The following is a 14,191-nucleotide window of genomic DNA, read 5'->3' as shown; positions in this document are numbered from 1 at the left end:
TTGGTAAATGTATGTACAGATGCCCCAGTGGGTGCTTTGCAGATGTCAATTATGGGAAAATCCCCTTTGAATGCTGCAGAAGCCGCCACCCCCCTTAAGGAGTGGGCCGTTATCCCTCCTGGGGGTTGTTTATCCAATGCCTGGTAAGCTACCCTGATGGCTTCCTTCAGCCAGCGTGAGATTGTGGCCTTTTGTCCCAAAATCCAAGCCTGAAGGAGATGAAGAGAGACTGATCTCCTAATGGCAGCTGTTCTGTCCAAATCAAAACATAATGCCTGCCTTACATCCAGTCTACGCCAGTCTTTCCTGAGAGTGAACCGGCTTGGGACAGAAAGATGGGAGAGAATTCTCTTGAGTCCTGTGAAACAAAGAATTAACCTTCAGGAGGAAAGAAGGGTCAGTTCTCAACACCACCTTACCTTCATGGAAAATGCATAATTGTGGATCTGCCGACAAGGCCCCCAATTCAGAAATCCTGCAGGCTGAGGTAACTACGACTAAAACCACCGTCTTGGGAGTGAGAAGTCTCAAAGAACAAGATGCCGCGGGTCCAGAAGGCTTCCGCATGAGCAGTGTGAGCACCCAGCTGAGACGCCCTGTGGGAAAACGGTGCGCGGCCGGAGTACTCAGAGGCAGCCCCGCAAGGAATCTCTTAATGTGGGGATGACATGAAAGAGACCCCTGCTGCCACACCCTCGCACGCTATTCGGAGCCGCCACTGGGCGCTTCAGAGTGTTAGTACTCAAACCTGCCTGAAGAAACCATAAGGCTGTCAGGGTGGACACTGAGCCCATAGAATCCCAGAGTAGTTCTGACGCGGAGGAAGAGCAGTCGCTCCTGGGAGAGGAGCGCGCCCCTTTTTCCCAGGGCCCGCAGCTGACAGAGATTCCTCCCACCCACATTCCTAGATTAGAAAGCAGTCCAGGGAGTGACCCAGCACCGATAGCAGACTGGTTGGATGCGCGGCGCAGACGCAGAGAGCGGCGCCAAATGGAGAGCGCGGAAAGGAGGCGTAGCGCCCGGTTGGCGCTCAAGGAACGGTTGCGCCCAGAGGATCCAAGGGAAAAGGGGAGGGATTCTCCCTAGTCCTTATATTCAGGGGTCTGCCAGTAATTGCTTTTCAAACGGGGACCAACTGTTCCAACTTAAGGCATAGGGATGCTGCTGCTCAGATCTAGTTGCTACCTGCAGAGTTGTAAGTTGTAAAAGAAGAATAAAGCTTTGAAAAGAATCCCTTTGTCTGCGTCTGGACTTGGCTACTGGATTAGACTGAGAGAGCCCTCCAAGGAGCCCTTGACAAAGGCCTCTGTGACCCCTCCTGAAGAAGGCGTCTGACCACTAGCCCCACACCTACTGAGGAAGGTTCTCCAAGTTGTGTTGTGAACCTTGTTTGTCGATGGCAATCTGGATGAGAGTGTCTGCAAAATGTCTGGTGAGTACCCCAACTGTTCTCACCATTGCCCCTCAGCCTCCAAGCTGTCAGTCGGAAGAGCTCTGGACAAGGGTGCACTATTGGCTCCTGTAGCGGTAGATCCCTTTAAACAGGCAGCCTCCATGGATTCTGTTGAGACAGTTCGATAAGTTCTGGGAACGAATGCCTTCTTGGCCAATGAGCTGCAATGAGCATAACTTCCGCTGAAGATTGTCTGATTTTCTGGATCACCTTGGGTAGGATTGGAAAGGGTGGGAAAGCATATAGGAGACCACCTGGCCATGGACATTCCAATGCATTTTCCCCTTCTGCTGTGGGACAGTGAAACATGGAGAGGAGGCGTGGTAGTTCAGGATTCTCCCTGGTGGCAAACAGATTCACCAGTGGGCTCCCAAACTGGTATTTCACCTGAAGAAACACGTGAGAGTTGAGCTGCCACTCCGACTCCTGTATGGATGTGTGACTGAGCCAATCCGCTCTTAGATTGTATACCCCTGCTAGATGTTCTGCCTGTATAGATTTTAGATGTGTTTCTGCCCAGGACAGCATTTCCTGACCAGGTCCTTGTGCAACCTTGTGATCCAGATGGGCCCCCCAACCAAAGAGGCTGGTGTCTGTTGTGATGGTCTTCCTCACTGGGAGTGCCATGGATTGGCCCCATTTGAGTCTCATTGGTTCCAGCCACCAGCAAAGTTCCCTCTTGAGTGAGCTTGGAATCTTCACCTCGATGTGTGTTTGGGTGACTATATGCTCCTGAAGAGGAAGGAGAAGAGTCCAAAGAGGTCTCATGTGTAGACAAGTCCAGGGAAACTAGTTCTTGGCATGACACCAGCATGTGCAGAAGCTGCGTCAGTAGCATCACGTCTGTCGTCCTTGACTAGGGAGACAAGCTGCCGGATCTTGTGACATCTTTCCTCTGTGAGTGAAATGTTGAATGCTGCCGTATTCAGTATCAACCCCAGGTGGATCAACTGTTGGGTAGGAGCAAGGTGACTCTTCTCCAGATTGACCACAAACCCATGTTCCTGTGGACCTTTTAGGGTTGTCTGAATGTCCTGCAGATTCTTGCTTTCTGAGGGTGACCTGATGAGAACATCGTCCAGGTACGGATGCAGACACTCCCTTCGTACGATGTGCCACCAGAGCCACAAGTATCACTGCACACACTCTGGGTGCTGAGGGCAATCCGAGCGGGGGGCCCAATACTGGTAGTGCCTGTTGTTGTAGCAAAACTTTTAAAAACGTTGATGGGCTTGCCTGATCAGCACATGAAGGTACACTTCCGAGAGGGAGAGCGATACTAGGAACCATCTGCTTGTTCAGCCACTTGAGATCTAAAATGGCCCTGGTGTCCTGACTTTTCTTGGGAACCAAGAAAAAGATGGAGTAAACCCCACAGTGGATGTCCTTGTCTGGAACAGATTCTATGGTCCTGCCTGATAGGAGATGATCTGTAGCACTCAGGAAATTCTGATGTTTTAAAGAATCCCAAGATTGGGGGACGCCACAACTGGATGGGGAAACGAGCTTCAGGGCATATAGTCCTTGGTCACTGTCTCCTTCACCCAATGGTCCGTTGTGGTATGTCTCCATGCCTGAGCGAAGTGAAGCTGGCATCCCCCGATCTGGAAGCCACTCAGGGCTCCTCTGATGTCAGGCCGACTGGTGTTTCTTCGGGTCTTTGCCTGATGAATAGGTTGAGGATCCAACAGAGTTCCTTTTAGTAGACCTTTCATTGAAGCGCATCCATCTGGATTTGGATCCCTCCGTTGGGCAGCCTTTGAGGGAAAACTTACTGTTCCGAAAGGGAAAAGACTGTGTGTTTCATCTGTCTTCCTTCTTTGAGGTAGGGAGGGCTTTCTTTTTGTCCGTGGTCTTGACTAACACTTTCTCCAAGGGACTGCCAAACGGGTTGGTGCCTTTGAAGATGAAATTCACCAGGTGGGACTGAGAGCCTGGAGTGATTCCAGCTGTGCAGCCAGATGTTTCTCCTGGCAAGGGTGTTGTTAGCCAAAGTCCTGGTGTTGAGTTGCAGGGCATCAAGGGCTGAGTCTGCCAATAGTGACACTGCATGAGCGATTTTCCTAAAGCTATCTTTTATTGGTTTGGGAGTAGAATCATCAACTGCTAGGTCTTCTGCCCACTTGAAGACAGCTCTTGACAAGAATGAATTGGTGGCAGAAGCTCTGAAGGCTGCCACTGATGCTTCAAAGTTCTTATGTAAAGCTGCATCCACCTCTTATTCATTGATCCCTAGGGCCAGTTTCCCCATCTGCCGGGATAACTGCCAAGGAAGAGAGGGCAGCCATGGGGGCATCAACTACTGGTACTTTTAGAAGTTCTATAATCTTACTTGGCAGGGTATAAAGTTGTTTACCAGCCTGGAGATGGGCTTTTATCTTGGCAGGATTGGTCCACTCTGATTTCCAGACTTTACAGAAAGAGTTGGGAAAAGGAACAGAGACTGGGGCGGCCAGTTCTTGGGGGAAAGCAGCCTTGTCCCCATCTTGGGCCTGATCTCTAGTTGCCTCATCAGGTTTGTGGGCTTCTTCTGTTAGCTGAAGTTTGCGGGAAGCCTTAGCTAGTAAAATGGGGGAAAGATCAGGCTGAAAAAGTTGGCCTTGGCAGGACTGGGACTCCACCTCCTCCTCTTCTGAAAGTTCACCAGTTTCCTTCTCACTAGCCTCAAAGGGTGAGTCAATCTGCAGCAAGTATCTCTTTGACTCTGAACAGAGGGCCTGGCTGCATGCTTCCTCTTTTTTCCTTTACCCCTGTCACTTCCTGAAATGGAGGAGCAGAGTGAAGGGAGGGGACTTGCAGAGTGCCTGGAAGGAGAGGCTGAGGAAGGACCCCCTTCTGAGGAGCAAGAGGATCGAGACGAGGCACCGTCCCCACTTCTATGGTCCTTACTGGGCTTGTGCTTGGACTGGCTGCTGGGTTTGCCTTCCTTTTTGCCCTTCTTACCCTTTTTCTTTTTGTGGGTAGAGAGAGAAGAGGAACGGGAATGCCTCTGTGAAGCACTGCTCCATGGTTTGGCAAGGCCTGGCTTATCTGCTGTGTTACAAGGCCCTGGACCCAGGAGGTAAACTGTGCTAAAGCACCTTCCCCAGAAAGGTCAGGCATATGGGGAACAGGAACAGCACTCACCCCTCCATACGTCTGGCGCGCACCCCTGTTTGTCGCCAAGCCACTGGAGTCTTTGGGAGGCCCCTCCTCTAGGCCATAAAAGGCCTCTGAGCTGCTGTGGTCCCTTTCTCTCGTTCCTGCCATTTTCAGTGAAAGAGAAAGACCTGCGCGCCTTCCATCCATTTTGTGTGAGAAAAGGTGGAAGAGCTATGAAGTGCAGCTGGCTGGTTGCCACCAGAAAAAGCGCTGCCTTAGGCCTCAGCTGGTACACTGGGCCTGGCAGGGGAGGTGAGAGGCCTCTGCAGCTTTTCCAGAGGTGGCACAGACCGATCTGCTGGCTGCTGATGCTGCCTGTCCCTCCTGGTCTCCACTGGTATGCCAGAGTCAAAGAGATCGTCAGAGAGGATGCTGTGTGGTCTGAGAAAGCGGTCCTCTCCTAGCAGAGGTCACTCCCCCACCGTCTGTAGTAAGCACCCCACCCCCCGTGGTCCCTGCTAGGACGTGCTGGGGGCGCGGGGCGGAAGAAGAGAGAAAAACAACCAAACAAACACAAAAGGACAAAACTCTAAGAAAAGCAACTAGAGCTGAGCTTTTAAGAGCTCCAGCTCGGCTCAACCATTTAGCTCTGAAGGCAGAGCCGGTCTGGGATGGTAGGGTGGCTCCTCTCCGTGAAGAAGCAACTTTTGGCTCTGCCTACAAGCTCCAGAGGGAAGCACCATCCCGAGGTTAAGGAATGCCTTCCGTGAGGCTCTGGAGAACTAAGATAATTTGACCCAGTCTTAAAAGTTCTTGACATTGTACCTCATAGCCCCAGAGATAATTACATGATCTATCACACTGCTTCCCATATGTGCATTTTAGGTATATTCTCCAAATTTATCCCCCTTGATAGATCCATTTAAGATCAGCAAACCTGCCTTTCGCTTAAATTGGATTAGACTAATTTATTTAAATCAATAAATTTATCCTTAGAGTTCCTATCACTAATGCCATACATTTCCTGATCCATCCTTTTCCCCAGACACCAGTACTTGGGAAGTACAGACTGAATATACATTTTCACCTATCCAAGTGTTAAGATCTCCTGCTACTAAAACACAGGCAGAGGGATATAGATTTTCCAGTTCCAAAACATACTCTTCCAATTCATCCCAATCGCCCACATTTTCTTTCTTGACTTTCTGTGGTGGTGTATGTGTGTGTAAAATCAGAAATTTTGAATAACCTATTTCAAACAACATCACTACTGCTTTTGGCTCATTGGGTGGAAGAAGTATAATTCTGGCAGTCAGAGCGGATGCTATAGAACGTACCAAACCAGCCTTTAATCCACCTTTCTTGTTGTCTAATATGACCTCAAAAGAAACCAATTTAATTTGCAGACACTGTAAGAGCCCATAGAGGCAAGTCCTTGATTTGTTATTGTTCTTCCTACAGCAGCGCACATCTACTGAACAGAAGGGATGTGTACTGAAGGAAGAACCAAATCCCTTTAAAGAGGCCTCTTTTGCTTCTGCTTATGTTCCCAGATGCCCAAAGGTGAACAGTTTCAAATGGTGGAAGGAAACCTTATTATTCTGCCACTAAGAAGAATTGCTATATCCTCAAGGAAGACAATTTCACCATTCAAATCCCTCAATAATGGAGGTCAAGCAGGCAGGAAAGCCTCACGGTACAATGAGAGGTAGGTGAATATTTTAGCCACACACACACACACACAGTGTCTTCCCTATTACTGCACAATGCTCATTATCTATTTATTTAATATTTCTGCCAAAACTGGTGCTTAAAAATGCTTGTGTTGCGCCCTGTCATTTTCAGCCTATTATTTCCTGTTGATCTGATGGCTTTATAGATAAGGCAGCAATCTGATCTGAACTTCCCTAAACCCAGAGAAGGATCTGAAGAAATATAATGGAGCAGACAAACAGGCCAGGTACTGCAGATGCAGCCGCCTGTTTAAATCGGTGGGACAAGACTAACTCCCAGGCAGCAGGAGACAAGAAGCCACACCTCACTCAGCTCTTGCCACCCATTTCTGTTCCACTGTGGCTATAATGGGAAGGAGGGGCCCTGGCCACAGGAAGGAGGGGCCCTGGCCACAGGAGAGAGCTCTGGCTCGGTGGCAGAGCACATGCTGCGCGCGCCAAAGGACCCAGGCTCAATCCCAAGCGTCTTGAGGAAGGGCTGGAAAAACTCCCTGAAACCCCGGAGAGCTGCTGCCAGCGTCAACAATACTGGGCTAGATGGACCAAGGCTTTGACCACAGCTCAGTAGTTGAGCACCCGCTTTACAAGCAGAAAGTCCCAGGTTCAATCCCAGGCATCTCCAGGTCGGATTGGAAAAGATTCTGCTTGAAACCCTGGAGAGCCACAGCTAATCAGTGTTGACTATACTGAGTGATATAAATCAATGGTCTTACTCAGTGTAAGGCAGCTTCCTATGTTCCTATGGCACAGAATTGCATTGAGACGCCATCAGTGGCCTCCTGTCAAGGACAAGTCCAGGAGTGGGGATGCAGGAACCGACAGGCTGCTCAAGAGCAGACAAGCAGGCAGTCTACTCCCTTCCGACACAGCAGATGCTCACATCACCTCTACCAAAGCCAATTGCTTCTTGTCTTGGTTCAGGGCACAACACCCTCCCTTCGCCCATCTAAACACTAGAAGACTTGACCCTGCCCTTGACTGCAGTCCATAGCCCATTTGACCGGGAATGGTATCCTTGAAACCAATGGAATTACTCCAGTGTAAGCATGTTTTTGACCACTGCCTAAGTGAACCCAGCATGTCCACAGCTGCACTGCTTTTCCACCTAGCTAAGATTTGAGAATTATCCCAGGAACATTTACAAAATAGTAAGCATTAAACAAGTCTGGCTCCTGGACAAAGGAAGTAAATAAGAGCAAAGTGGGAAGGAAACTCAAGAACTTTGAGGCCCAGATAGTTTTCTCATCCATCCTTCCAGTCGTTAGAAGAGGGCTAGAAAGGGAAAGAAAAATACTCCGGGTGAATGACTGGCTATGAAGGTGATGCCGACGCGAGAGATTTGGATTCTGGGACCATGGGCTATATTTCCTGGAAGATGGGCTGTTGCCGAGGGTTGCACCTCACAAAGGATGGGAAAATGTGTTTGGCCACAGCATGAAGAACTTCATCAGGAGGGCTTTAAACTGAATCCTACGGGGAAGGGAGATGTAATGTTGGGGCTAACAGTGGACGTAGGCGCATGCACTGCAACGGAGAGAACAGCTCTAACAGCACCCGATAATAGTCTTCACAAACATGTAGGAAAAAAGCCAGACTATGAAGCACATGGTCTTCAATGTCTATATACTAATGCCCAGAGCATGGGAAACAAACAGAACGAACTTGAACTCTTCATACGGGGGGAAATTATGACTTGATAGGTGTAACTGAGACTTGGTGGGATGACTCTCATGACTGGAATACAGCAATTGAAGGATATAACTTGTTCAAAAAGAACAGGAGGAACAGAAAGGGAGGTGGGGTTGCACTGTATGTGAAAAATACATATCTCTGCACAGAAATACAAGAGGATGACCTTGGTAGCCCCATCAAGAGCATCTGGATCAAAATAAATGGAGCAAAGAATAAAAGGAACCTAGTGGTTGGAGTCTACTACCGGCCACCCAATCAAGGAGAAGACAAGGATGAAACTTTTGAAAAGCAAATAGCCAATGTTTTAAGGAAGCATGATGTAGTAGTAATGGGGGACTTCAACTGCCCTGATATTTGTTGGGAGACAAATTCTGCAAAACATGGCCCCTCCAGGAAATTCCTGACTTGTGTGGTGGATAACTTCCTCCTACAGAAAGTAGAGCAAGGAACTAGAGGATCAGCTATCCTTGACTTGATCCTAACCAACAGAGATGACTTAGAGGATAAAATAGCAGTTACAAGAACTCTAGGGGAAAGCGACCATTTTGTACTTGAGTTCTTGGTTCTAAGGGAAGCAAAAGCCGAGTGTAGTCAAACGCGTACCCTGGATTTTAGGAAAGCTGATTTTCATAAACTCAGAACAATGATCAGGAAAGCCCCATGGCAAGCGATACTAGTGAGAAAAGGAGTCCAAGATGGGTGGGAGCTTTTAAAAAAGGAAATTCTCAAGGCACAATTACAAACAATTCCAACAAGAAGAAAAGGTGGAAGACAACAGAAGAAGCCAATGTGGCTTCACAAAAAGCTTAGAGATGACCTGAAAACAAAAAAGGACACATACGGGAAGTGGAAAGAAGGCCAAGTAACAAAGGAAGAGTACAGGCAGATAGCACAGAATTGCAGGGATGGCATCAGGAAGGCTAAAGCTGAGAATGAGCTGAGGTTAGCAAGGGATGCTGAAAGCAACAAAAAGGCTTTCTTCAGCTACGTGCATAACAAAAGACAGAGGAAAGAAATGGTGGTTCAGCTATTAAATAAGGATGACAAAAGGATAACAGATGAGCAAGAAAAGGCAGAGGTGCTCAATTCCTACTTTGGCTCAGTCTTCTCCCAAAACAGGGTCTCTGACCCCCCTGGCAAAGGCGAAGTACAGGCTGAAGGGGCAGGATTGCAGCTTGAGAGCGATAGGCATATGGTCAAGGAACACCTAATTACTTTGAATGAGTTCAAATCTCCAGGGCCAGATGAACTGCATCCTAGAGTCATAAAGGAACTGGCAGAAGAACTCTCAGAACCGCTGTCTATTCTCTTTGAGAAATCATGGAGGACGGGGGAAGTGCCAGATGACTGGAGGAGGGCTAATGTTGTCCCTATCTTCAAAAAGGGTAAAAAGGAGGTACCTGGGAGCTACAGACCAGTCAGTCTGACATCAATCCCTGGGAAAATTCTGGAGCAGATGATAAAGCAATCCATCTGGAAGCACCTTGACAACAATGCCGTGATTTCTCAATGCCAACATGGATTTGTCAAGAACAAAACCTGCCAGACGAATCTGATTTCATTTTTTGATCAACTCACCTCCCTTGTGGACCATGGGAATGCTGTAGACATAAACTACCTCGACTTCAGCAAAGCTTTCCAAAAAGTACCCCATGATATCCTGATGAGCAAACTAGCTCAAAGTGGGCTAGATGAAACAACAATCCGGTGGATCCACAGTTGGCTACAGAATCGGACTCAAAGAGTGCTTCTCCAACTGGGGAGAGGTAACAAGTGGGGTACTGCAGGGCTCAGTCCTGGGCTCAGGGCTCTTCAACATTTTTATTAATGACTTGGAGGAGGAGGTGCAGGGAATGCTGATCAAATGTGCAGATGACACAAAATTGGGCAGGATAGCTAACACTTTGGAAGACAGAAACAAAATGCAAAGTGATCTGGATAGACTGGAACGCTGGGCAGAAAACAACAGAATGACATTTAATAGGGATCAATGCCAAGTTCTGCACCTAGGAAAAAGAAACCAAATGCACAGTTACAAGATGGGGGATACGTGGCTCAACCACACTACAAGCGAGAAGGATCTTGGAATGGTTGTCGATCACAAGCTGAATATGAGCCAACAATGGGATGTGGCTGCAAAAAAGGCCAATGCTCTTTTGGGCTGCATTCAAAGAAGCATACCTTTCAAATCCCGGGCAGTACTAGTTCCCCTCTACTCGGCATTGGTTAGGCCTCATCTGGAGTACTGTGTCCAGTTCTGGGCACCACACTTTAAGAAGAATGCAGACAAACTGGAGAGGGTTCAGAGGAGGGCAACAAAGATGATCAGGGTACTGGAAACAAAGCCCTATGAAGACAGACTGAAAGAACTGGGCATGTTTAGCCTTGAGAAGAGAAGACTGAGGGGAGATAGGATAGCGCTCTTCAAGGACTTTGAAGGTTGTCCCAGAGGGGAAAGCCAGGATCTCTTCCCCATCATCCCAGAGTGCAGGACACGGAATCATGGGCTCAAGTTACAGGAAGCCAGATTCTGGCTGAACATCAGGAAAAGCTTCCTGACTCTGAGAGCAATACGACAATGGAACCAATTACCCAGGGAGGTGGTGGGCTCTCCCACACTGGAGGCGTTCAGGGATGTTCTGACTTGGATTCCTGCATTGAGCAGGGGGTTGGACTCGATGGCCTTGTAGGCCCCTTCCAACCCTACTATTCTATGATTCTATGAAAGTTACTGGGCATTATAAGCAGCAGGACCTTAATGTCTAAATCAGTTTTGGCAGAGTGGTGAACAGAAATGGACCAGATGGCACCAGTGATTCCAAGTGGGAGCTGACTTCTGGAAGATGCTGGGATGCTGGAGGCAGGCATGGTCTATGGAGTTCTCTCTTAGCTAAGCAAAGCTATCATACTTTCCCCGTGATGAGGGCGGGGTGGGGGCACTGTGCCATCTAAAGTCAGGCACCGTGGTTCCCAAAAAGGAGTTTCAATTCACAATCTTTAGAGAGAGTTCTTGAGAGATAAAGAATCACAGAGCTGGAGGGTATCTCTGAGATCATCTAGTCCAACTCCTTGCTCAATGCGGGCTGCCATGCAGGATGCAGCTATAGCATCCGACCGGTGGTGTCAAGAATGATGGCCTGTTTTCCACCATAAGACTACGCCTGAGCATCACGTCCCAGGCATCCACCTGGAATGGTGTGTCATCTGCCAGCTCCTTGATCCTGTTGCTCAAGGCCGGGCTCAGTCCTCACTAATTGGGAAAGAGATAACAGCTAGGGTTGGTGGGAAGATCCTCCTCTTTGGAGTGAGGGTGGTCCTCTTTGGGGCTGAGCTGGTGATTGGCTAAGGGAACTCTACCCTGGGTTGCTAGGGCTGGGCCTTAAAAGGAGGTTGAGGGAGAGGCATGGTGTCTCCCTTCATCCTGATAGGTTTCAGACCTGTTGATGGCTGGATGCTATCCTGGAAGATCCATACTCCGGTATGTATGAGGACAGACTAGCTAGTTTGGTATTTTGCTTGGGGGTGCGGTATAAAGGCTCTCTGTGTTTCTGGGTTTTCTGTCTGATGTACTTCAGCTTTGTAGTCCTCTGTACAACCTACCACATCTACTCCTCCCTTCCCTTTGTCCCCTTTCCCTACAATAAACATTTATCCAACCTTAAGTCGGTGTGGTTTTTTTCATCTGCCTTGCCCATTGGAGCCAGCCCTGATCTATTCCCATGATCAGGGGAGAAGACTGTGCTCACTTGAAAAGCTAGCCAGGGAAGGCTGCTGTGAGGGCTGCCAGCTCACCTGGCCACCAGCCAGACAAGTGACTGTTACTCCACATTCAGACAGCCCTTGTATTTCTCCCAGTGCCCATCCCCAAAAGGGCCTGGGACAAAGATCACCTTCATTCCTGTTTTACAGATGGAAACACAGGGTCATTTGGCCAAGGCTGCTCAAGAAGTGTCCTCCTTGCTCCCTGACAGAAGTGGGACCACTGCAAGTTTTCCATATTCAAACTCAACTCTGTGCCCAGCCAACAGCTAGACCTGTTGAGGCTTGAAGGCAGGGCTTGGCATGGAGGCTGCCTGACCTGGAGGTCCCAAGCCAAGAAACCCAGAACAGCTTCAGCTCTCCTCCCTTCCCAGCCCCACAGGATGGCCACTTACTCTCATGTTCTTCATGCACCACAATGTTCACACGGTCAACGCATGACTGGATATCATTCCATGTGATGAACTCTGTCCCGTCAGCCCGCACCTGAGTCTTCAGCTTCAGCAAGTCATCAATGTATCTGCCATGACCAAGACACAAAATACCACCTCAAGGAGCCACCAGGAGAGACAGCAAAACACACACACTCAAGCAGGAACAAGGGAGGAACAGACACCAACTATGCTTGCAAAAAGGGCTTGAACCCCTGAGTGGGATCAGGAGGAGATGGCTGGCAGGAAAAAGCATGCTGCCTTTAGTGTGGGTTACCCTGGTAATATTTGGCCACCTATAAGGAAATAAATGAAACGAATAAAAACTATCCTGAGCACACGAATACAAGAATAATAGCTGGCAGGAAGCCATGCAAGACACACACACACACACCCGACACACACACACACACACCCCAGGGCTGGCAAAAGCCACAGCCTCACCCACCATTCTCCCTGAACCTCACTCAGATCAGTATTGCCTGGCTCTGCCCAGATCGCCCCATCACCTGCTCCCTAGTGGCATCTAGAGCTGTCCCCTTTCTGGCCCCAGCAGCACCACAGGCTTCATATTATGGCAGATGAGGGCTTCCTGCAGGGGCAACACGGCCTCTGACCCCATTTCAATCTTTTCTGTTATCTTGAACTTCCCCAGGAGCAGCAGTCACTTCTCAGGCAGGAGAAAGGCTGTGGGGGCAAAAGAGGCTCCAGCTGCCCAGCAGGAACTGACCTCTGGGAGTTTTCATCCTCGACATTTGTCAGGCCAGTCACTGGGCTGCTCAGCTGCTTCCAAACCATATTTATGTCCCCTGAGTCCAGGGCCCGGTTGATTAAGGCCACTGAAGAGAGCATCTCCACAGCCACTGACAGTTCTGGGTGTGTGAGGTTACCCTGAAAAAAGACACAGCTATGAAGGCTGTTCCTGTCTCACAAGGCAAAGAATAAACACATAGAAATGGAGCAAAGGAAGGAAGAGAATAGCAAGAAGGTCAGGGCACAGAAGCACCAAGGGTTATAAGCATGTGAAAAATTATGGCAATTTATGAAATCCTTCTGGACTATAAGGAAGGCTGAGCGCCGAAGAATCGATGCTTTCGAACTGTGGTGCTGGAGAAGACTCTTACGAGTCCCCTGGACTGCAAGGAGGTCAAATCAGTCCATCCTAAAGGAAATCAACCCTGACTGCTCATTGGAAGGACAGATACTGAAGCTCAAATATTTTGGCCACCTAAGACGAAGAGAAAACTCACTGGAAAAGACCCTGATGCTGGGAAGGATTGAAGGCAAAAGGGGAAGGGACGGCAGAGGATGTGATGGCTAGACAGCGTCACCAATGCAATGAAGATGAACTTGAGCACGCTCCGGGAGAGAGCGCAGGACAGGAAGGCGTGGCGGGGCCACAAAGAGTCAGACACGACTGAACAACATGAAATCCTTAATGAGCGGAGGTCCTATTCTTACCAAAGAGAGAGGAAGAGGAGACATAAGACCATACCGGATCAGACCCTTGGCTCTCCAGGGTTTCGAGCAGGGGTCTTTCCCAGCCCCCTGCCTGGTGATGCCTGGGACTGAGCCTGGGACCTTCTGCTTGCAAAGCAGGTGGTCCACCTCTGAGCTACGTCCTCTCTCTCTAGGACTGCCCCCACCCTTGGCTATTCATGGAATCATAGAACAGTAGGGCTGGAAGGGGCCTACAAGGCCATCGAGTCCAACCCCTGCTCAATGCAGGAACCCAGGTCAGAGCATCCCTGGCAGACGGCTGACCTGTTGGCTCACATGGACATTACCAAAGTGGGATCTGCACCACCCCTTCCACAAAGCCTTCCCCGAGAAACGTCCTCCGGAAAGCCTTAGCAAAAGATGATAGATGGAGTAACTGCACATTTGCCAGCCAAACGCTGCCACTTAATGAGTTGCCTCATCCTGAATAGCAGTAGGGCCAGCTCTCTCCGTCCATCTTCAAGTGGCTACTGTATACCTCCGAACACCTGATGCCGGGACACAGGAGAGAGCACATCTCTTCCTTGTCCTGCTTGTGAGGT

General features: G+C 49.1%; 1 protein-coding gene across 3 annotated transcripts in view; it reads right to left on the bottom strand.

Moving 5' to 3' along the window:
* The window catches only part of IQGAP1 (IQ motif containing GTPase activating protein 1), a 190,814-nt gene that overhangs the window by 117,834 nt on the left and 58,789 nt on the right, over positions 1-14,191 (bottom strand). For all 3 annotated transcript variants that reach the window (XM_084817840.1, XM_084817841.1, XM_084817842.1), the window contains 2 exons: positions 12,880-13,040; positions 12,114-12,238 (listed from right to left, as the gene is read on the bottom strand). In XM_084817840.1, coding sequence (XP_084673966.1) covers positions 12,114-12,238; positions 12,880-13,040 — 286 coding nt within the window. The remainder of the gene's footprint in view (positions 1-12,113; positions 12,239-12,879; positions 13,041-14,191) is intronic.

The sequence above is a fragment of the Heloderma suspectum genome, chromosome 11, assembly GCF_057233095.1.
Source record: "Heloderma suspectum isolate Gila_16-S chromosome 11, 16-S_ref, whole genome shotgun sequence".
Lineage (NCBI taxonomy): Eukaryota > Metazoa > Chordata > Lepidosauria > Squamata > Helodermatidae > Heloderma > Heloderma suspectum.
Note: the sequence above shows the minus strand (reverse complement) of the source record. Positions and strands in the feature narration are given on the sequence as shown.